This window comes from Drosophila innubila, chromosome X (genome assembly GCF_004354385.1).
Source record: "Drosophila innubila isolate TH190305 chromosome X, UK_Dinn_1.0, whole genome shotgun sequence".
NCBI lineage: Eukaryota > Metazoa > Arthropoda > Insecta > Diptera > Drosophilidae > Drosophila > Drosophila innubila.
This window is the reverse complement of record NC_047626.1, coordinates 24083334-24106833: the sequence shown is the minus strand read 5'-3', so window position 1 is coordinate 24106833 and position 23500 is coordinate 24083334. Positions and strand designations below refer to the sequence as shown.

The 23500-nt window shown below is 39.6% G+C and overlaps 3 protein-coding genes across 3 annotated transcripts; 2 read left to right on the top strand and 1 right to left on the bottom strand.

Annotated features, from left to right (window-relative positions):
- Nucleotides 1–110: 110 nt before the first annotated feature.
- LOC117790481 (putative testis-expressed protein 13C) lies at nt 111–1525 on the top strand. The gene is made up of 2 exons (XM_034629941.1): nt 111–128; nt 193–1525. Exons 1-2 carry the CDS (start codon nt 126–128, stop codon nt 1414–1416), a joined length of 1227 nt encoding a protein of 408 aa, XP_034485832.1. The 5' UTR covers nt 111–125; the 3' UTR covers nt 1417–1525.
- A 2082-nt stretch (nt 1526–3607) lies between these two features.
- LOC117788679 (nascent polypeptide-associated complex subunit alpha, muscle-specific form) lies at nt 3608–22957 on the top strand. The gene is made up of 7 exons (XM_034627516.1): nt 3608–3650; nt 3834–4589; nt 6439–7524; nt 11634–12083; nt 12171–13634; nt 15989–16960; nt 21733–22957. The coding sequence occupies exons 1-7, from the start codon at nt 3648–3650 to the stop codon at nt 22834–22836; spliced, it is 5835 nt and encodes a 1944-aa protein (XP_034483407.1). The 5' UTR covers nt 3608–3647; the 3' UTR covers nt 22837–22957.
- On the bottom strand, nt 17832–18561 carry LOC117790490. The gene has a single exon (XM_034629953.1). It carries the CDS (start codon nt 18515–18517, stop codon nt 18152–18154), a length of 366 nt encoding a protein of 121 aa, XP_034485844.1. The 5' UTR covers nt 18518–18561; the 3' UTR covers nt 17832–18151.
- Nucleotides 22958–23500: the final 543 nt, after the last annotated feature.

The following is a 23500-nucleotide window of genomic DNA, read 5'->3' as shown; positions in this document are numbered from 1 at the left end:
AACCAATTAGCATAGACAGTCTGACAGACAGACTCTGTCTAGTATTTGTTTCGGTATTTTTCGTATAAAAACTTGATACTTTTGTGACAGCAACAACAGATCAACTGAAAGCCCCGACCCTAAACATGGTAAGTTCGACGATAATTCTATAATCCGCCCGTTAAAAGCTTATAATCTATATGTTTAATTCAGCAATTCTATGTGATCGCATTGGCCGTGATCGGCGTCGTCGCTGCCGATGTCAGTCATCTTCAACTTGGATCAGCTGCTGGCTATAGCTATAGCTCCCCCTCATCCCCCTCGTCGTCTGCTCAATTTGCAATTCCTGGCGGAGATTCCAGCAGTTATCAGCCCGAGCATTTGATCCCACAGCATCTGAAGTCCGCTTCAGCTTCGCAGTCGTTTAATCTTGGAGCTGATACTCAGACTCCAGAGCAATTTATTCCCGAGGCTGATCGCATTGCTCATACTCAATATGTGCAGGAACAGGCACAGGCACAAGTGGTTGTTCCTGGCGGAGATTCAAGCAGCTATCAACCAGCTCATCTGATTCCCCAACACTTGAAGGCATCCCATGTCTCCACAACGCAGTCGATCAATCTTGGAGCTGATACTCAGACTCCAGAGCAATTTATTCCTGAAGCTGATCGCATTGCTCATACCCAATATGTGCAGGAACAGGCACAGGCACAAGTGGTTGTTCCTGGCGGAGATTCAAGCAGCTATCAACCAGAGCACTTGATCCCACAGCATCTGCAGGCAGCTCATGTGGAATCAGCATCAGCTCAGTTAGTTCCTGGCGGCGATTCAAGCAGTTATCAACCAGCTCATCTGATTCCCCAACACTTGAAGGCATCCTATGTCTCCACAACGCAGTCGATCAATCTTGGAGCTGATACTCAGACTCCGGAGCAATTTATTCCTGAAGCTGATCGCATTGCCCACTACAACTACGTTCAAGCCCAGACTCAGGCTTCAGCTCAGATTATTCCCGGAGGCGATTCCAGCAGCTATCAGCCCGAGCATTTGATCCCACAGCATTTGCAGTCCGCTTCAGCTTCCGAGTCGTTTAACCTTGGAGCTGATACTCAGACACCTGAGCAGTTCATTCCAGAGGCTGATCGCATTGCTCACGCCAACTATGTCCAGGAGCAGGAACAGCATCAGTCACAGTCACCTGTGGTTATTGGTGCCAATACCATAACGCCAGCTCATCTGTACCAGGAGCAGGTTTCCAACGGCATCGAGGAATTCAATCCAGAGACTCATGTGCCCGTTGTCATTGGACGCGATACGGTGACCCCAGCTCACCTATTGCCCAAATACTCAGTCGGTGCCACCTCCAGCGCCTCCTCCTCCATTGTCTCCTCCGGACACGATACTCAGTACGGATCCAATGGCGGTTATGTTTACTAATTTAGTTGCATATTTAATAGAGATAAATATATGAATTCTGACCTTTAAAAAACAATTGTTTCATGCCAATTACTGCTACACTCAATTACAGGGTATTAAAAGCTTTAAATGTCGATTAATATTCTTAGTATGTGATAAAATTTCAAAACATTGGTCATGGTACAGCAAAAGATCATAAACGTTGATTTATAAATTTTTCCCATATAAGTTTAAGATGAATTATAAATACACTTTCAAATTTATTGTGCATATTAATATGCATGTATTTGTAGTCGAAATATTAAAGAGAAAGGTATTTTCATACAAATTAAAATTTTTTTTACAGAATTATGAGCAGAATTTTACCTATAAAATAGGAAAAAATTTATAAAACTTAAAATAAATACACAAATTTATTATTTGTATATATTATTATAAGTAAGTAAGTACAGGGTCTCTCACAGTCGAGGTAGATGGACTGTTGCATTTCACACTGGCTAAAAACATAGGACGCAAATAACAGACAACATGATATTTGAATAGGCTCGGTTTCGCAATTCGCCGAAATTATAATTTACTTGTTAACATGTTTATTGTAAGTATTTGTCAAAACTGGATATTTATAGTTAGCAAAACTAAACTAAACTAAATACGCAAATACACAAAAACACTTCAGAATATATAAAACATGTGAAAAAAAAATCGAAAAAGAACGATAACAGCAGAAAACATATAACAGAATTGAATGTTTATTTTCGTTCATATTCTAGGTTTCCGAAAATAACAGTTATTTGACAGACAACCATTAAATTTTGAGCAACGATTTGTGCCCTCTGATTAAAAATATGATATTTAAACATATTTCTCAAAAATATGTTAGTTAACAGCGGCATGGCCTGTTACAGCTCTGTTGAGTTGCTGAAAGCTGAGTGCATAACGTTTTCGAATTCAAATTCAAACAATAATATGAAAAAGGCAATTAATTTAAATGTAAATCTTAAAGAATATAGTATTGTAAAAAAAACAATAAATAAATGCTAAATTAGCAGTGTGACAATTGCTTTTACATTTAAAGGCAACTGCATTTCCGCAAAAGCTAAATATTATTTCTCTAGCTTGATTAGCATTAAATTCAAATAACTTTTTATTGTCATCAATCGAGCATCAATCAAGTATTCCCTTAATGAGCTTTTCATCACCCGATATGTTGCATAGAAAATCAAAAAATAACAGGAATTGAGTTGAATTCATTTTCAAGTTCATGAACATTTTATCCAAAGTAAAAGTTGATCTGTAACTCCCCCGCTGTCCCTACGCTCCCTTCCCCGAGTGCCTTGTCAGTACAGTCGGCGATTATTATGTAAAGGTGTACGTAACGCTCGTAAACCTATGAGTTGAGTTCTCAAGGCCGATTGTCTTCTTGTTTCTCTTTTTTTAGAAAGTGATTCGTAAAGTGCGGCGAATGTGAATCAGATTTTTGTATTCTTGGCTCGAATGGGATGTGTTGACCTTCCCCACTGTTTAGCCGGCTCTGTAACTGTTGACCCCTTTTTTTAAGAAAAAAAAAAAAAAATTTAAAACCATGAATGCAATTAATTTATTAAATTGAAAAAACATTTTACAGTTCAATTTGAAGCTAATCGACAAACGCAATCCCAAATCCAAAGTAAAGCCCGAAATCCATGACCTTCAATGCAAATTGCGGGTGTGCCCCTTTTTAGTCCATCTTTCAAGCTCTCTCTCTCTTTCTCTCTCTCCTTCTGTCTCACTGTTGAATCGTTGGCGCTAATGAGCTTTATGAAAATGAGCTGAAAGACTCGCAGTAAAATATCTATTAGCCGCCTTGGATTTGGGATGATGATCATCATGATGCTCTGCCCACAAAATGTTGTCCACTAAAATCGGTTGCGGAAAAATTTGTAAATTTGAGTAAAACTTGTTTAAGAGCGTGCGTGTATTTTATCTTTAGTTTTTTTTTTTCTTCTTTTCTGACGGCTTTATTTATTTATTTATTTATTTTGTTTTTTGTATTTTTTGCTTGATGTATGTATTTTAAGTGGAAGATGCAGACGTAGCCGTACCTGACCGAGCTGACCGAGCTGAGCTGAGGTGCTTCTTCTTCTTCTCGAAAATGTGCTGCAAGTTGAGTGATTTTTTCGCCGCTATAAATTGCCGGCTTGCTTTAGGGATCAGCATCAGTTTCAGTGTCTAGCTCATCCAGCACAGTCGTCGTTGTAGCTATCAATTCCAACATGGTTAGTTATCCAGTTGGATCAAACTTACATTGATCAGCTATTTACATTTGCTTACAAATATTAAATAATAATAATATTTTTTTTTGCTATTTTTTTTTTGTGCAATTGTGCAAGTGTTTAGTGTGCAGTGTGTAGTGTTTAGTGCCGTGTCTAATCTGTTTCAACGTGTTTCCATCATTGCAGAAATTCCTCATTGTGTTCGCTCTGTTCGCCTGCGCGGCCGCCGATGTCAGCCATCTGAGCAAGTACCTGCCCCCGGCTCAGAGCTACAGGCAGCCCAGCAACGAGTACCTGCCCCCCGTGCAGCAGTCCTACTCGGCCCCAGCTGTCCAACACACCTACTCTGCCCCAGCTGTTCAGCAGACCTATGGCGCACCAGCTGTACAGACCTACTCCGCTCCTGCTGTACAGACATACTCTGCTCCAGCTGCCACCTACTCCGCTCCCGCTGCCACTTACTCCGCTCCCGCTGCCACTTACTCCGCTCCTGCTGTGCAGACCTACTCCGCTCCAGCTGTTCAGCAGACATACTCCGCTCCCTCTGTAAGCTACTCCGCTCCGTCGGTTAGCTACAGCGCTCCCGTGGCACCCAGCAATGAGTATCTGCCTCCTGTCCAGCAGACATACTCCGCTCCGGCTGTCCAGCAGTCATACTCCGCTCCGGCTGTGCAGCAGACATACTCCGCACCAGCTGTCCAGAGCTACTCGGCTCCCTCGGTTAGCTACTCCGCCCCAGCTGTCCATCAGTCGTACTCCGCCCCAGCTGCCACATATTCCGCACCAGCTGTCCGCCAGACATACGCGGCTCCATCGGTGAGCTATTCGGCACCAGCTGTCCAGCAGAGCTATACCACATCCTCGGCCTCCTCGGGCAGCTATACGTCTGGTGATGTGGGCACCCAGTACGCCTCCAATGGCGGCTATGTCTACAGAAAGAAGTAAGACGCTGCTAACTGTTCACACACAATTCTAATCAGCATAAACGCAATTTATATATTACATTGTTTTTTGCATCACACATATTCTATAATATAACATTTTTTTTTTGTTTTTGTGTATTCCATAATTAAAAAAAAAAAAAAAAAAAACAAACAAGAAATTTAAATGATTTTATTACATCAAAAGCTGCAACTGGTTTTTTTAAATTAACAGTTTTATGTCTTCTTTGAATCACTTAAGCTATGAATTCAAGTTTAAATGTTGTTATATGTACATGCATAAATTTATATCATTATTATGGGCAAGTCATAGGTCTTCAAAGCATAACGAAAGCTATCAAAAAGCTTTACGAATGGTGTAAAAATTTAATGTGCTTATGGTGAGCTTGCTCAAAAGCTTTGCATGTTAGCTTAGCATCAGCTTTAATGTTTAGCTTTGCTACAAAGCTATTGAGCATGAATTCATTGCTAGGATAGCTTATTTTAAATGAATACATAACCTCAAAAAACAAAAAGTGGTTGTAATTACTGATAAGAGCTTCCCTTGTAGTTTGTATAAAGAAAGATTTCTTTTGTGACCATGTTATACACACAAATATAATTTTAATATATCTGAAAAAAAGGATCATTAGTAAGCATAAGTAAGGCAAAGAACGCTTTCCGATCCTATAAAATATTTTTTACCAATTTTCCGATTTACTTCGAAACAAATTCACTTTAATGGTGGTGAGACTTTTATGCATAAGCGCATAATCAAAAATGTGATTCTTATAACGTACCTTCGATAAGATAATGATAAGAACTAGTTACTAGTACTTAGCATGAACATTTTTACACGTTCGCATAGTACAAAATATTCAATATTTTCAGTAACTGCCTTTTCTTTAATCTCATTTCATAAAATACGTAAAGATGTTAAAATCTTAACCCGCTCTTAGCATAACCTCAAAATTTCATTAAAATAATATGGGTGTGGTCCTTGGCTCAGCTGTTAGAGTCGTCCCTATCACATAACATAACACATACAGTTTGGAGAATAACTGGGTTCGAACCCTGCCATGTTAAACAATCTGTAAGTTACCTCTTCTGTTAATTCTTGAAAATGTACAGAAAATGCTTTAAGTAGCATGTCGCGTGCTCATAACATTAATAAAACGTATAAAAATAATATAGATTTTGAAACGTCTTTAAGTCTTTTCCTTTATTCTTAAATCAACTTAATGTCATAAAATAATATTTTATTGAAATTTCGTGTTATTTTATTTCATTCCTATAAATAGATGTGATGTAGTTAGGGCATCCCGCAGTCGGGTACTCGTATTATCTTAAGTGAAAATTCGTGTATTTGTGAAGATGTAAATTCTAGAACAAACGCTGATAATATTCCTATTAATAAAATCATTTCCGATGAACATTAAAGGCAGACAAAAGAAAGCTCCGACGATAGGTTAATTTCCCCCGCTTTAGTCTGCATTGTTTGTTATTGGAGCAAACCAGTTGGGAGAGGGAGAGACAAAGAGAGAGAGAGAGAGGGAGAAAGAAATGATTGTGAATAGTTTTTATATGCAAAATCGATGGGCAATCGATTTGTGTGACAGTTTAAAAAATTTGCCTGCCTAATTAATTTTTATAGTTCAGTTTTGGAACGGAACGGAATTCCAGATGCGTGCATGTATATCGGTATTATGATGCAAAGTGATCGAAAGTGAAATATATTTTCGAGTATTTACGTAAGGTTTTAGTCAGATGATGTCGTCTTATAAGTGGCCACTTTCAACGCCAACGTCGCACAGTCCACAGTCCACACTCCACACCGTCAACTCGAGGCTGAAGCTGATCGCTAACCGAAGAGATCCACAAAGATGATAACCAAGTCATCGGTCATATGGCCATTGCGGCTGCAGTTCCTTCTCCTCACACTGGTCATCGCTGATGTTAGTCATGTGGCCAAGGAGTATATACCGCCAGATGTCGGACAACCCACTGTCACTCAACCGCTGGCAGATGAGCCACCAACTCCTATGGATCACATGCAAGCCAACGATGGCGCCTACTTTCCAATGGCGGGTCTGATGCTGCCGTCGGGCTATGCGATACCTACTGGTGCTAATGTTGCACCACCCATGTCGCCGCCCAACTTTCCGTTGCCCATTTATCCGCCATTTTTTGGATTTGGCGGTGGCCCAGAGGGATTTGCCGGTGGTCAATTTCCACAGGGCTTTCCGAATGAGGCGCAGTTCACTGGCGGACAGTTTCCGGTTGGACCACAGGGTGGGGGTTTCTCAGGTGGACCTCAAGGTGGTCAGTTCCCAGTTGGGCCACAGCCTGGACAGTTTTCAGCTGGTCCACAGGATGGCGCTTTCCCCGGGGGACCACTGGGCGGTGCTTTCCCAACTGGACCACAGGGCGCTCCTTTCCCCGGGGGACCTCAGGGCGGAGCTTTCCCAGCTGGACCACAGGGCGGTGCTTTCCCAACTGGACCACAGGGCGGACCTTTCCCAACTGGACCACAGGGCGCTGCTTTCCCAGCTGGACCACAGGGCGGACCTTTCCCAGCTGGCCCTCAAGGTGTTCCCTTTCCAGTTGGTCCAATTCCACAAAACCCACAAGGTGGACCATTTCCATTCCCGCCCGATTATCTAACCACCCAGGGTTTACCCTCGGCGAGCATGCAGTTGGCCTTTGGTATGCCACCCGGCTTTGGTGGCCCAGATCATACAAATCCCTATCAGCATCTGGTAAATGTGGGTCAACCCTTCTCGCCCAGCTTCGGTATACCGGGCCAACATTATCAGCCCCAACCGTTCGCCGACGAGCCAGAACCAATGCAAAAGTCAGAGGATAATGCGAAACTAAGGAACAGTCCGACAACAACCACAACGGTGGCGCCCAAGAGCCACAACAGGGAAACGGTCTATGCGTCCAACGGCGGCTACGTTTATCAGCGCGGCAAATAAGTTACAGCGATTATATAGCCCAGTCGAGAGACTAATAAATTATTAAACACTTTTTTTTTTTGTATATGTATTCATCGTCATCACCTTGTATTTATTTCATTTGTATACTCGTGTTTCTTTTATGAATGTGTGACCATAAATGATGAACACACACGAAATGTCTGTTCATCTCTATGCAAATCTCTTGGCTGATTTCAAATGTGTAGAAACAAGTCCAATCAAAAATATCATAGCCATATGAGTTATGGGCTCAATAAAACATTGTCAAATGTTTATGTATCATCTATAATCCTAAGAAGCGTTATTTGTCTTATTAGATGAATAACAATTTCTATTTATCGATAATTATCGCTTACATTTGCCATAATTCGCAAGTTCGGAATAACCTATAGAGAACCCATCCCATACTACTGATAGTGTCCGCACAAAACGCCAAATATTGAGTCCACTGGAGAAATTTACTATTAAACTGAAGAAAACGGACCGTTCTTTTTCTTCTTTATATTCCCATTATTTATGACTCCAAAAGTATTGTTTGTCGTAACGCTCACTTGCAGAATTCGGCTGCGCACAGCTGAAGCAAATTGAAAAAATACTGTCTATTCGCTATGAATTTCGAATTTTGCGGCCGTTAATAGGGGCAGGTGTATTTAAATGTTAACCTACAATATTAATGGGATATGTGAAAGCCATTTGAAAACTTTACTATTAAAAAGTTTTTGTTTTTAACATGCATTTTCACAATAACACTTTATATTAATTTTTGCATTGGCAATATATTAACCAGGAATATATAATACGAGTATTGTGGAAATGCAAATGCGTCAGATACGTACAAGTTATAAAAATGGAACTTGTCAAAATTATTCCGTAAAATGAGAAAACACTGGGCTTTTTATGTATGCTCGAAATTTGCAGTTGAAACTAGATCTCTTCTGTTTAAATACAGTGCCTCCTTAATATACTTTAAAAAAAACTTAAAATTAGTAAAAAGAAAGAAAAACAATTTAAATAGCAATGAATAAAAAAAAATACTAAATTTGTAATCCGGCAATAGTTCCAAATTTAAAAGAGAAAAATACACGAATTGAACTAACTAAATAAATATTTTGGAAAACAGGCAAGCATCTAAGTCAGTTGTGTAGATCAAGAAAATAGATGTACATATAGTATGTATTCAAATACAGCTTTAACGTCAAACTTTTTAATGGACGCCCTTGCCCAGATGGGCTATTGTTTTCTTATGGAAGGATTAAGAAGAAGAAACTTGCTCTCAATTTCGCAAAATTGCAAACACACACACACATTGGATCGCCCACATGACTCGATATTTCCACCAGTTTCCAGCTCGTTTTTTCTATTTCTATGCAAATTTTTGTGTATTTTGGCTGCGATCGATGATAACCTTTTTTTATTGTTTTTCGGTTGCATTGTTGTTAATTTCTATTTATTTTTTTTTTCTTTTTCTCAACTCTATTGTTAATTGTTATTCAATTCGTGACTTTTGTTTGCATGTTTAAAGTTGTCTGTTTTGAGGATTGCTTTATTTGTTGATTTTTCGTGCTCTTGTCAATGATTAATTTTAATCAAGTTTGTAAAACAAGTTAATTCAACGATTTTGTCAATTGATGAGTGTGCATTATTATGATGTACATATGTAATCGTACCGTACATCCACCTTTTCATCCAAAACTCAACCCTCTTAAGGTTGTTTGATTCGGCTATTAGTCATAATTAAGACAACTGTGCCTCGGGTCGTAAAAGGCCCTCAACTTGATTTTGATTTTACATTTTTCTTTGATTTTACTTTACTGCATTGATTTAACTTCGTTTCTTGGCGCATGCAAAGCCTCGGGTGCGAACATTTTTTGTCACTGTGCCTTTTGACACACGTTTCTTTATTGATTGTTGTAGCTGTGAGCGCATTATCTATCGAGATCTGGCAGACAGGCCTTAATTTCCATTATAATATACATAATTTTTCTTAACAAATGCTGTCGCACCCACAAAACGTGTGCATAACAAATTTAACCTTATCGAACAAAAAGTTATGGCCAATTGTACCAATTTGAAGGCTGGGTGGAAAAACAACCAAAACAAGCAAAGAAGTACTTTGTACCACAAATTTATATATTTTATTGACATAATTCCTCTTGCCATTCCGTAAATCGAAATATCACTGGTACTTTGTAAAAGTAATGTTTTGTGATTCTTTATTTATTGTAATATATATACGGGCCTGTTTTGGTTTCTACTTTCGGCAAGATTTATCGGTAGTGAAAATCTTTAACCTGTTCTAATTTCATTTTGGAAATATTTTGCGTATTGAATTCCCCTTGAGTTGATGAATTTAAGTCTGATAAAGTGAAAAAATATATTTTTAAAGTACTTAAAAAAAATGCAAAGTCAGAAAATACATTTTTAGAAATCCTCTAAAAGTGGAAGTGAAAACCGGAACAGGCCTGATAATAATATAGTAGTTATCACTTTAAAGAAATCAAGCACAAAATGAATAAATGAGAAAATCCCAGATATACTTGTTTTTGATAGGGTATCCTGGAAAAAAGATAATTTCAAATTAAATTTGAATTTTTAGAATAAAATTTACTTGTAACTTTAAGCTAAAAAACAATAATTTCTGAGATGAAATGAAAATGTTTAGCTTAATTTTAAAGTAATTAATTATATAATTATAATTTTATTTTTATATAGATCTATTAACTTATTGATCCAGTGAATAGATACTTAATTAATTTTACAACTACAATTATTTAAACATTTTTGTTTATCTCTAAATTTTTAAATATTTTGCATGGAATAAACAATATAAAATAAAACAGTTTATTGTTTGTTGTTAGACAATTTTTAAAATCTGCGTATTTTTGTGTTCGCATCTAATTTGATTTTTTGGTAATTGCTTCGCTTGCATTACCAGTGTTGCCACTAAGTTTTGCTTCAGCTTGTTTGGTTATCAAACTGCCAATCAACGATGCTGATGCCGATCAACGATCAATGTCAAATACCAGAGATGGCTACAGTTCAGTATGCCATGGAACTTGCATAATCGACGGGTGTCAACGCACTTTAAACAAATGCGGCAAGACAAACAACAGTTGTGCATGCAACAAACAATGTGCAGTTGACGAAAACGGCTAATAATTGTACTCAACGCATAAGAGATATTCGCCACTTTGAAAGCAGTGGGACATTTGCATGTAAAAGAAAGATTTTGGGTAACGCCCACAATTTGTGTCTTGTGGAGATTGCTTATCAGCATATCAGTTATCACATATCACATTATGGACATTGTTTCATTTTATTTCTTTTATTTTATGTTTAGTTTTTTTTTTTGGGCATTTATTAATCAGCACAGTGTTTATAGTCATGTTGCACGCTTTTGTTGTTAGCAGTTTGCATTAACATATTCACATACATACAAATGTATGCTTGTATGTATGCCATAAATGAGGAGCTGAACCAATTATGGAATCGCAAAAGACAGGCCACAAACCAAGTTCGAGATGTCGATGACAATGTCCAGCGACTGCGATGGCATTTCAACTATAAATGCTCGTCGAATCTCTTGGACAATTATCAGTTTTACGGTTTCGTTCGTTTGGTGTACCACGCGCATCTGTAACTCCACTCAAGATGGTAAGCAAGGCGCCCAAGTGACATCACCTTTTTTTTAATTTTTTTTTTTACACCATTTGTTTATTGTGACAAGTTGTTTCGTTTCGGTTTTTAGACCCTGTACTTTAAAAATACAAAGGCTCTATTGAGATTGACAAAAGCAGTGTGCAAAATTATTTCTTAAATAACATCCGAGTTTATTATCCGATTGTGATAAAATTTTCAGGATAGATCCAGAATATGGTACATATTCTATGCGGCGAAACTCAAGGATATATCTTTAAAATACCTCTTCTAATAACATTTTTTGGAACACAAATACCTAGTTTAATGTCTGTAGCTTTTATTGCCTATGAGATTTAGGTGTTTACAAAGAGAAAATTATGTGCACCATTTGTTTGTTGTGACCAGTTTTTTTTAATTTTGGTTCTTTTTATGTGTTTGTTTTGTACCAGAAAACGTTTGTCGTTGCTGTTGTCGCCTTTGCCATTGTGGGCTTGGTCCAATCTCGTCCGGAGGGAGGTCATTTCTCATCGGGCAATCGTTACCTGCCCCCGCTGCCCGTCAAGGATGTGTCCGGCCAGTCGCTGCCCGTGCAGCAAATCCAACAGATCTTCCAGCAGCCGCAGCAACAGCATTCGATTCCACAAGTTGAATCCATCAGGCCATCGATATCGTTGGGCAGCTTCTCGATCCAATCGGGTGGTCAGTCGATCTCGACCATTCAACAGACAACAGGTCTGGCTCCAGCTCCAGCTCCCATCAGCTATGAGGCACCCACTCCGATTGTGGCTACCCAGACGCCAGTGAAGACCACGTACATTCCACCTGCACCAGTGACCACTGTCCAGGAGTCCGCACCAGTGGTTGAGCAAACTTACTCCGCACCAGCTCCCGCTCCAGTCGTTCAGGAAACCTACTCTGCTCCAGCTCCTGCTCCCGCACCAGTGGCTCAACAGACCTACTCCGCCCCTGCTCCAGTTGTTCAACAGACCTATTCCGCCCCTGCTCCAGTTGTTCAGCAGACCTACGCCGCTCCCGCTCCAGTGGTTCAACAGACCTACTCCGCTTCAGCTCCAGTCCAAGAGAGCTATACTGTGTCAGCTCCCGCTTCCGCTCCAGTTGTTCAGCATACTTACTCTGCTCCTGCTCCAGTGGTTCAGGAGAGCTATACTGTGTCAGCTCCCGCTCCAGTGGTTCAACAGACCTACTCCGCTCCAGCTCCAGTGGTTCAGCAGACCTTCTCAGCTCCAGCACCAGTGGTTCAACAGACTTACTCCGCTCCAGCTTCAGTTCAAGAGAGCCATACAATTTCAGCGCCTGCTCCAGTCGTTCAGCAGACATACTCCGCTCCAGTGGTTCAACAGACTTACTCCGCTCCAGCTCCAGTTCAAGAGAGCCATACAATTTCAGCGCCTGCTCCAGTCGTTCAGCAGACATACTCCGCTCCAGTGGTTCAGCAGACATACTCCGTTCCAGCACCCGCTCCAGTGGTTCAACAGACTTACTCTGCTCCAGCTCCAGTCCAAGAAAGCTATACTGTTTCAGCACCCGCTCCAGTAGTTCAGCAGACATACTCCGCTCCAGTCCAGGAGAGCTACACTTATTCCGCTCCCGCTCAAGTAGCTCAGCAAACTTACTCGGCACCGGCTCCAGTAATTCAGGAGAGTCATGTAGTCTCTGCACCCGCTCCAGTGGTTCAGGAAAGTCATGTGGTATCGGCACCTGCTCCAGTTGTCCAACAAACTTATACTGCTCCCGTGATCCAAGAAAGCCATTCGGTTGCTGCTCCTGCACCAGTGGTTCAGCAGACATACTCCGCTCCAGCTCCAGTCCAAGAGACCTTTACTGTGTCAGCTCCCGCTCCAGTGGTTCAAGAAACCTACTCTGCTCCGGCTCCAGCTCCCGCACCAGTGGCTCAGCAGACCTACTCCGCTCCAGCACCAGTTGTCCAAGAGACCACCGTCATTTCTGCACCCATCCAACAGATTGCTCCAGCCGTGCAATACAGTGGCTACAATTACCAGGCACCAGCTCCAATTGTTCAGCAGACCACCACTAACTACAGAGCACCCGAGATTGTCGCTGCTCCCGCACCCGTAGAAATTCAGACCCATCAGCAGACTTACACTCAGGTTCAAACAACAGCTCCTGCTCCTGCTCCCGTACAGCTGCAGCAATCATTTGTGCCTGCACCACCTGCCCAGCAAGTGGTTCAATACCATAGCCCAGCGCCTGTACCTCAGCAGATCTCCCAGCAGTTCACACCCACTTACAGCTACACTCCACCCGCTGTCCAACAACAGTTGACCTATTCCCAGCCTGCTCCATTTTCAGTTCCAACTGTGGTTTCGGCACCAGCAACCACCTCACTGATCAGCAGCTCGGTCAGCACCAACGGAGTGTCCAATGTCCAATCGCAGATCGACACTAGCTATGGCGCCAACGGTGGCTACGTCTACGAGAAGCATTAAATAGATGCGTTTGAACGGGTTATCCTCCCCAGAGAGGCCCGAACTCGCATCCAGCTTGTTATCGCCAACAACGTTGCTCGTTATCGTTATCGTTAATTCTTTCATTTAATTAGCCAAATTGTAGCCCTAGTCCTGTCCAGTACAGTCATTTTTTTTTAAATACACAATAAACAACTTTTTACCATATGTCTTTGAATTTTAGTTGTCATTACAGTTTGAGATTCGAATTTTAGGTTTAAAACTCATGCTAGAATTGCTAACAGAAGAATGCATACAGACGAATATAACATTAAAGCTGAACAGAAACTGTTAATTTGATGTAGCTTAAGTTTTACTTCATAACAATTTAAACTGCAAGAATTCCCGTATAATATCACAGCGGACGGCAGTGCGCGCTAGTGACGAAAGCAGCACGAAGGGTGCGAAAGGAGACTAGCAATATATACAGTTAATATGGAAAATTTTCTACGACTGCCCGATCAAATCGAGTTATATACCGATCGAAAGGTTTGGTCCTAGCTAACAAAATGGCATACTGAAACTTACTTACCTGGTTCATGTGATAAAGGGGTGTAAGTGAGTGTGTCTGTTTGCATCAAATCGCTAAAGACTCTTAGATTTAATGGTTTATTTCTTTTCGAAAATCTAGAAATGCTTGTTCTACGATTTTTTGAAAAAAAAACGCTATTTTAGCGGGAAAACGATAAATCCCGCGAAAATTAAGCTTAATATAACTAAATTAAGTTAAATATAAAAATTTTAAATAAAAATATAAATTAGTAAAAATAAAACACTTAAATTGGCATACAGCGCAAAAAGTAATTTTTATGTACAAAGAAGCTCCCCCTTATTGCGCACAAAGCCGAATTCCAATTTTCGTGTTTTTTTTTCTATTAATTTATATTTTTATTTAAAATTTGTATATAAATTTCGGGCCTAGAATATGCTTTCGTCACTAGACTTTTACCTCCTGAAGAGGTTTTTTTTGTGTGATAATCAACTTGTTACAATAATATTTCTTGATATTGAAAAAAAAGTTAAGAATATAGAAATAAAAAATTTTAATATTTTTGTATTATATAATAAGTTTGGACCGGGCCTTAAAAAGAAGGTCCATGCCCATCTCTTGAAAATCGGTCCAGTTTTGCCAAAGTTATAAAAGTTTGAAGTTGGTCAAGCATGTTTTTGGAAAAATTTACCAAAAGCGTACGTTTCGGTATTCGGTTTTTGAATGTGAATTTATTTCGGGTCCGGTTCCGGCTCCAGTTCCATTATTCTTTCCTAACTATAACGGGTGAACGCAATGTCTGCCGTTTTTTGTGGACACTTTCGTTGCAAGAAATGAGTTCTCTATAGGTTATTTGCATAGTTCTATAGCTATTGTAGAAAAATGAATTGGCCACAAATAGGTATGTATGTACGAAAGTATTACGGGTTTAGGCAAATTGTGCATCAGGCCATCCCCCAATAGGGTATACGGGCCATATAATAAATAAGAAATTACGAATCTACACGTATATTCGTACAAAGCTACCTGCTGTTGATTAATTATCGCCAGTGTCTCTGAAGCAGTCTGAAAATCCCAAAATGATTTGCAATATTGGGGAGACAACTTCTCTCGATGCTTTCATTTTGATTGATTGGTCCGCCTTGACTGATTGCAGGGCATAGAACTCGTTGCCGACTTGGGACTTGATACGAGAATTTGGAATATTACCGGAACCAACAACCTTGTCTCAATACGCATCGCGTTATGAATGGAGTTTCGAATAATAAGGTGCTTCATGATTCGCCATTTAAATGGGAAAAAAAAAATTAAAATAAATTAAAAAAGTTAAAAAAAGAAACATGTTTTAGACAGAATTCGGAGTTCTGCGGACGCTAATGAATGGCCAGTCATCAAAGGCATGGACGTCATCAATATCCATCCCGAATCAGACACAGACTATATACTAACATAAAGCTTGTTCTGTTCTCCGTTCTGTTATGAACTCTGAATTTATTACTTATTGTTGATCAGATTGTATTTTTTGCACTTTTTCATCTATTCTTTGTTTGCATAGAAAGCTTATAATGAGCGATATTTTATGATGATTGTTAAAACAGCTTCAAGTTATCACTTTCTTGTTCTTCTCGTTGTTTCATTTTGACATTTGTATGTACGATCACTTTTTTGGCTATAAATAAGTTTGGATGCTGCAGCATCAAATTAGTTCAATAGCCAGCTTTGTCAACTGAACAGCTTCAACATGGTTAGTACAATAAGTGGACAAGTGCATCATTGAATCTAGCTAAAAAATGATCGACATATTTGTTTGCTTCCTCTTTTTTTTTAGCAATTCTTCGCCATCGTTTCCCTTGCCCTTGTGGCCCTGGTTGCCGGAGATGTCAGCCACTTGAGCAACACGTATTTGCCACCTCGTCATGTTGCCGCCGCCAGCTACTCCGCTCCCGTGGTGAGCGCCACCTATAGTGGCCAGTCGTATGTTGCTCCCGCTGCCAGCTATCAGAGCGCATCCTTTGCTGCTCCATCTGAGACTTATTCCAGCCAATCTTTTGCCGCTCCTGCTGCTGCCTCCTTCGCCAGCGAGTCCTCCTATGTGGCTCCAGCTGCCACCCAGACAGTGTCATACACTGCTCCAGCTACCAACTTCGCTGCCAAGTCTTATGCCGCTCCTGCTACCAGCTTCGAGTCCTCCTATGTAGCTCCAGCTGCCACCCAGACCGTGTCATACACTGCTCCAGCTACTAACTTCGCCGCCAAGTCTTATGCCGCTCCTGCTGCTGCCTCCTTCGTCAGCGAGTCCTCCTATGTGGCTCCAGCTGCCACCCAGACCGTGTCATACACTGCTCCAGCTACCAACTTTGCTGCCAAGTCTTATGCCGCTCCTGCTGCCAGCTTTGAGTCCTCCTATGTGGCTCCAGCTGCCTCCCAGCAGACCGTGTCCTATGCCGCTCCAGCTGCCGCTCAGCAGTCGGTCTCCTTTGCTGCCCCAGCTCCTGCTGCAGTGAGTGATTTCTCGTATGTGGCTCCAGCTGCCTCCGAGCAGACCGTTTCCTTTGCTGCCCCCGCCCCTGCCGCCGCTGCCACCTACAACAGCGCCACATTCGAAGCACCCGCTGCTGCCGCAACCTTCACCAGCGCATCCTATGCCGCTCCAGCTCCAGTTGCCGCTGCCACCTATACTGCTCCAGCTGTTGCCCAACCCGTCGCAGCAGCCAGTTACCGTGCTCCAGTTGTCAGCCATTCGGCTCCCTCACACTCCCACTCCGGCATTGACACCGTCTACGGCTCCAACGGTGGATACGTCTATGCCAAACGTCATTAAGCATTACTAACAAGTCTCTCAATTTAACTCCATCTTTTTTTTTTGATAATGCTAACAAAAAAATAAAAAAAACAAAAATGTAAATACAAACTGTCTATTTGATTTGAATTTGATATTGCAACGTTGCCACCCTTTGCACTTATACAAAATTCTAACTGAGCAGCGGTCCAATTGGTACATTTGTAGTATATAGGTACAGTTTTTTTTCGTTGGTACATAAATCAGTATTAATTTCAGTATTGCCATTTTAGCTATTTTATTGCTAGATTTGGCACTTTACTAATTGCAAAAGCTAGAAAAATTGTTGAATTGCTATAAGCTATAAATCTAGCAATTTTAGAAAATGATTAAGCTACTTCCAACGAGGATGTCATCGACATTGTTAAAATATCGTTGCTGTTGTAATAAAATAATTTTAAAAAAACATTTTATGCTTATTTTACGTAATTTATTCTTAGTCCTAAATCTGTTAAAAAAAATTATGCATTTTTTTATAAGACAATATAATTTTTTTTTTAGCTATTTTTAGCAATTTAATTTTTTCAATTTAGCAAATTTAGCTCACAATATTCTGGCAACACTGATTAATTTTGTACAGTGGTAAATGCTTTGTAGGCTAAGAAAGTTAAAATTTTATGCAAAATTTCTGGTAAGTATAAATATGAACTTTATATGCATACATATATATGCAAGTAATGATTTGTAATATAACTTGAGAGTATTGAAAGATGTATTAAAGTTGATTAAGGCAGATAAATGTGGTGGATAAGTAAATGAGTGCAAATTTAATAAATAAAGCTATTTATTTAATTTGGATTTCCTAAATTTAAGAGCAGAAACTATATTTATATTTGTTTAAGACCAAACTAAAGAAAATTTTATTCTGTACCATATAAAATATTTAATACACTTAATTCGACATTGAAACATTCTTATCTAAAATGAGGTACATGATATCAAGCTGTATTTATATAAGGTGACGTCTTCGTTGACAGCTGAGGTAGTTAAGCTTTTAAAATTGCTCCCTCAATTCTTAGAGTAACTGTCAAAATAGGTACCTCAACGAAAGCAACAATGTCAAAGACGTCACCTTATATGAATACACCTTGCATGATAAATGTATGATATGACAGCCGTGGTTAGCAATCTGGCAATCTGGCACCTTTTAGATCAATATTGCCAACTCAATGAAGGACTAGTGGTAGCTTCATCTTCCTTGGCACTGGCGACAAATAGAATGTTCAGCTTGCTGCTGATGTTGCGCTTGCTGTCCTCGTGTCGCACCTGCAACATGTCCGAATCCACATTAAACATGCCCACCATTTGCCCTGGCTTGATGTAGTAGTTCTGGCCCAGAGATGTGGGACGATGATCCACAATGAAATGATACATCATGGGCAGCGGCTCCTCTTCGCTGCTGACAATCAATATCGGTTTCGATGTTGTGGTTGGAGTCGTAGTTGTTGGCATTGCCATTACTTGAGCTAAGAGCAACAAAGAGGCGACCAGCAGAGACAAGTTCCAAGATAACTCCATAACTTATGTAATGTGTAGATACAAGATACGAGACACAAGATACAAAACGATGTAACGAAGAAAATCGAATGCTGCCTCTGACTGACGGCATCATTCTTTTATATTTATACTTATGTCCTGATCAGCTGACCATTGACCAGACCAGACCAGGGCAACGCACCATGAGTACCGTTCTCTGGCTTCAGCCCTTCTATGCGCTTCTCAACGCTTACGCCCTTACTCCCCCCGCGCCGACCTGCCTGCCTTTTCGGGCAAAACAAGTTTCTGTAAGGCTCATTACCATTAACCCGATTTCAATTTCGCACTCAAAGATGCACACAATATATAAATGCATATACTTATTAATGTATTTGTGTGATTGTATGTGTATGTGTGTTCTCATATATGTAAATACATACATATAAAAGATGCGATCCAATTTATATATGCAGAAGTAATTATACCTAATTATTTATGCACCGCTCTCGGATTCAACAATTAAAAGGAAGAAAGCACAAGTACCAAAAATATTGGTCGACTGTGATCGACAACTAAGTACCCGGTAAGCTTTTTGATAACTTCCAGGGTATTTTAAAGTCGAATCACTTTTATACTCCAACTATCAAAGTCAAGAATTTTTACTCTCCCTAACAACAGCTTCAATTTGTTGTAATTGCAGTATATCCCGATTACGCATGCAGAACAGGGTATAAAAATCACTGTGTGCTAGTTTACAGGGTGTCTCGCTGTTGCTTTCACATTCTTCTGCTGTATAGTTTATGTACATAGAAACGTTTTAATGCTTGTGATAAAAATAATTAGAGTATGCCCTATTCCCGTAAACTGTACAGGGTGTAAATATCACAAAACAAACTCACGCAACACAATAAATAAATAATGTTTGCAAATTTCGTTTGTCGCTTTGCGATTTATAAATAAATGTCTGCCAGTTGGCAGAGAAGATTGTTGTCTTATTGGCCCGATGACAGTGTAGAAATGAAGTGAGTAGCGAAAATAGTGGAATAAATAAATAATAATACATAATCAGATTTCTTAGTGTCTTGCGTGTGTTAGTTGCGTCAATTAATTAATTTATCAAACATTTTTTAGCAATTAATGTGGCCATTAAGCCAACAAATTGACTGAAAATGTTTGAAAAATAATTTATTAGCACAATGAAAAAGTTGTTAATTAATTTTGACTATTTTATAAATATTAAGATGAAGGCGAATTTATAGTAATTTGATTCCATTTGAAAACCACTCCAGATGTGCTCGAAAATAATTATCCAAAAATACCGGTATAAAGCTATGCTGATAAATTATGCAATTCTTGATAAATTCATAAAATGATTAGCTCATCGAATCCTGTTAATTTAATTAGTTTTAGATAATCACGAATATTTATTAGTAGATTGAAGTATTTTTTTTATATAAAGCGAATTATTTTCAATATATTTAAATAAAAACAACTTAGAATCTGTTTTTTTTTCAACAATTGATGGTTTAATATATTTAAGTAAAAAACTCGCAGTAAACTTGCGAATTTAAACTATAATTGTTTTTTTAAATTTATTAATCTATAATATTACAAAGGATTTTAACAACAACTTTACAACAATCATTACATTGTTGCAGTTAATGTGAAAACTTTACAAAAAAATATTATTAGCATAAAAACTCGAAGCGACTATTAGAATATAACTAAATCCAACTTTAGGATGTTGAGTTTTTATAGCTAATAGTTTTGTGTGTATCGTTCAAACTGACTTGACAAACTGAATAGAGAAACTGACGTCCGTTGAGCTGAGATTGCTGTTTAAAAGGCTACAGATCGCAGTCAGATGAGATAACGATCTGCAAAGTTGAGCGCATAATTCAAGTACGCACCCATAAACAAATTATCCACTTTGTTTTCATTTGGTTGTTTTCTGTTTTTCCGCTTTTTTTTTTGTTTCTTTCTATCTTTTGTCTTTTGCTCATTTGTTTTGCACGCAAAGAAATAAACACTGTCAGACCATTAGGTACTTAAGTATACGTATTATAATTAATGTCCGTATGTGAGTAATCGTCGCTTTTAGAAAACGACACGCGGGTCTAACACAAACATTAAAACCAACACATTGGCCAAGATTAAGTGCCAAGTTCCAAGTTTCAAGTTCCAAGTTCCAAGTGCACGGCCCGCAGCTATTGCTTCTCGTCGGATTCCAATTCAATCCGATCCAATCCAATATTGGATTACTTATCTCACGTTCGTTTCATGCTGTCTATATGAACTTCTGGGCAGGCGGGTCACAAAAAAAAGCACCAAAAAAACGCATCATTAATTAAACTTTCGAGGTATTTTGCGTTTGAGTTTGCGTTTGGCTCTGTGACTTCCGAAATGGACATGGCTAAAAATAAACGATCAAATAAATAGATTTCACGGCATCCTCCAATCACACACAATTCTTCGCCAACACTGTGCTACAAAAGTGTACTTAAAAACCTTAAGACGTGATTTCAGTAGTTATTAAATTGTGACTATTTCAAAGAAATTTTCAATCTTATATATCAATCAAAATTCAATCTCTTATATTCAAACTTTTATTTTATATGTTAAAAAAACAAATATGAGAACTTGTAAATTATGAAATTGACAAAAACTATAAAAGATTTATATCTTTCTTAAAAATATTGAAAGTTCATAAGGAAAAAATTTTAAAAGCCGATCTCACTATTATATTGAATGCCTATGAAATAATGCAATTATATATTAATAAATATAAAAAAAAAATATATACTGTAAATATAAATAAATAAACATATATTGAAAGGAATTTTCAGTATTCTTTAAAAGCTAATTTGAATAATTTACAAATCTAGTCTTTCAAGATGTTATTTAACTACGAGCTGGTATCTACGATGGTATCATATTTATCTATGATTCAAAAATGCTGTTGGATAGTTTAATTGAAACCAGAATGTCAGAGCCGAGGTAATCTTGGGTTCCGTTTTGTTCTTCTACTGCTTGTACTCATAGTACGATTGAGGGGCAAGATATGTTGTACTCGCAAATCTTTTGCTTGTGGATGCTATAAAAGTGTTGCCTCGCTACTCCAGTGGCATCAGTAACCGATCAGTCTCGGTAAGCATCTAAGCATCCAAATTTCAACTCCATCTCCTAGACATGGTAAGTAATGACAGCAATTGATAATCTTTAGATCCCAATTATTGATCTATTGCTTATCCTCTTAGCGTTCCTTTGTGATTTGCACTGCTCTGCTGTCCCTCGTTGCCCTGGGCGTGTCCACTCCTTTGGGTAGCACCTACCTGCCACCCCAGGCCAACGCTTACAGTGGCTATAACACCGCCGCCTCGGGCAGTTCCTCCTCCTATGCCTCCGCTCCAGCGGCAACTGGCGGCAATTATGCAGCAAGGCGTTCACATGGATATGCTTCATCATCGACACCATCTCATCAGTATAATCAGGGAAGCAGCAGCTCGGGATACGCCTCGGCACCTGTGGCAGCTCCCTCTCGTCAGTATCTGTCGCCGGCGACTTCTTTGAGCAGCTACTCAACATCGGGTGCTACCCATAATAGCTACTCGGCTCCAAGGATCTCTCACAGCAACTACGCCTCCTCGGCCTCATCTCACGCGCCGGTGGCAGCTCCTTCCCGTCAGTATTTGGCTCCTGCCGCTTCCCACAGCAGCTACTCCGCTCCAGGTACCGCCCACAGAAGCTACTCCGCTCCAGCTACCGCCCACAGAAGCTACTCCGCTCCAGCTACCGCTCACAGAAGCTACTCCGCACCTGCCGTTTCCCACAGCAGTTATTCCGCTCCAGCTCCCGCTCACAGCAGCTTCTCATCCGCGGCGTCATCGCACTTACCCGTGACAGCTCCTTCTCGTCAATACCTGGCGCCAGCTTCATCACGCTCCAGCTATTCTTCTCCAGCTGTCTCTCACAGCAGTTACTCCGCTTCAGCTCCCGCTCACAGCAGCTACTCCGCTCCAGCCGTCTCCCACAGCAGCTACTCCGCTCCAGCTGTCTCCCACAACAGCTACTCCGCTCCAGCCGTCTCCCACGGCAGCTACTCCGCTCCAGCCGTCTCCCACAACAGCTACTCCGCTCCAGCCGTCTCCCACAGCAGCTACTCCGCTCCAGCTGTCTCCCACAACAGAGGCTACTCCACTCCAGCTCGTTATGCATCCTCGCATGGACAAGGATACGGTGGATATGCAGCGGCTTCCTCAGCTTCGGCTCGTAGCCAGGGACTGGGCTATGGATATTCTGCACCAGCTGCAGTCGGAGGCACCCGTTATGCTTCCAACGGTGGATACCAGTACCGTTATTAGGATTAATGTGATCTCGATCTTTGGGCTGAGGACTTAACATGGTATTAATTTTTCAATTTTTTTTTTTTATAAATAAATTAACCTTTTTTTTTTGTATTTAAATAATAAAATAAAAGTGTGCTTTTGATGCAAAATACTCTGAAAAATAAGTTCAATACCATTTTTCCATTATTAAAATTTGGGATTCATTAATTATGAACATTGACTTTTTAAGTGATTTTCCCGATCGTTTTACTTATAGTGATTATGATTAATTGGTTTCGTTTTCAAATTGGAATTACAATTAAGCCATTTTATATTTTATAGTTCATTTAATTACATTTTTAAAAGGGCTCCTATAATTTTGTGTGTTCTTTTTGTTTTTCAATAATTTCATAAGAATATGGTAATATTTACAGATGTTATTCAAAAAACAAAAATAGTGTGACATCTTTAACGATATATGTATTAACAAAAATTCCAGAAAGACTCCGCAAATCCTTCAAGCTTACCCATTTAAAATTCGCAGAGAAACGTTGAATTGTCTGATGACGATATCAGAGAGAAAGAAAAACATTTGAAAACTATACAGATTTACCGAAAAAAAACCCTGCAGGAAAGTAAAGTGGTTCATGTTTTTGTTGCTTTCAACACTTTTGTCACAAAACTCAAAATTAATTAAAAG

What these genes read in the sequence shown, in the direction of transcription:
- LOC117790490 (XM_034629953.1), bottom strand. Translation starts at nt 18,517, where the DNA reads ATGGAGTTATCTTGGAACTTGTCTCTGCTGGTCGCCTCTTTGTTGCTC.
- LOC117788679 (XM_034627516.1), top strand. An exon ending in ATGCGTCCAACGGCGGCTAC is followed by an intron (nt 7,525 to 11,633) that starts GTTTATCAGCGC and finishes GTTTTGTACCAG; the next exon opens with AAAACGTTTGTCGTTGCTGT. An exon ending in CACCAGCTCCCGCTCCAGTC is followed by an intron (nt 12,084 to 12,170) that starts GTTCAGGAAACC and finishes GTTGTTCAACAG; the next exon opens with ACCTATTCCGCCCCTGCTCC.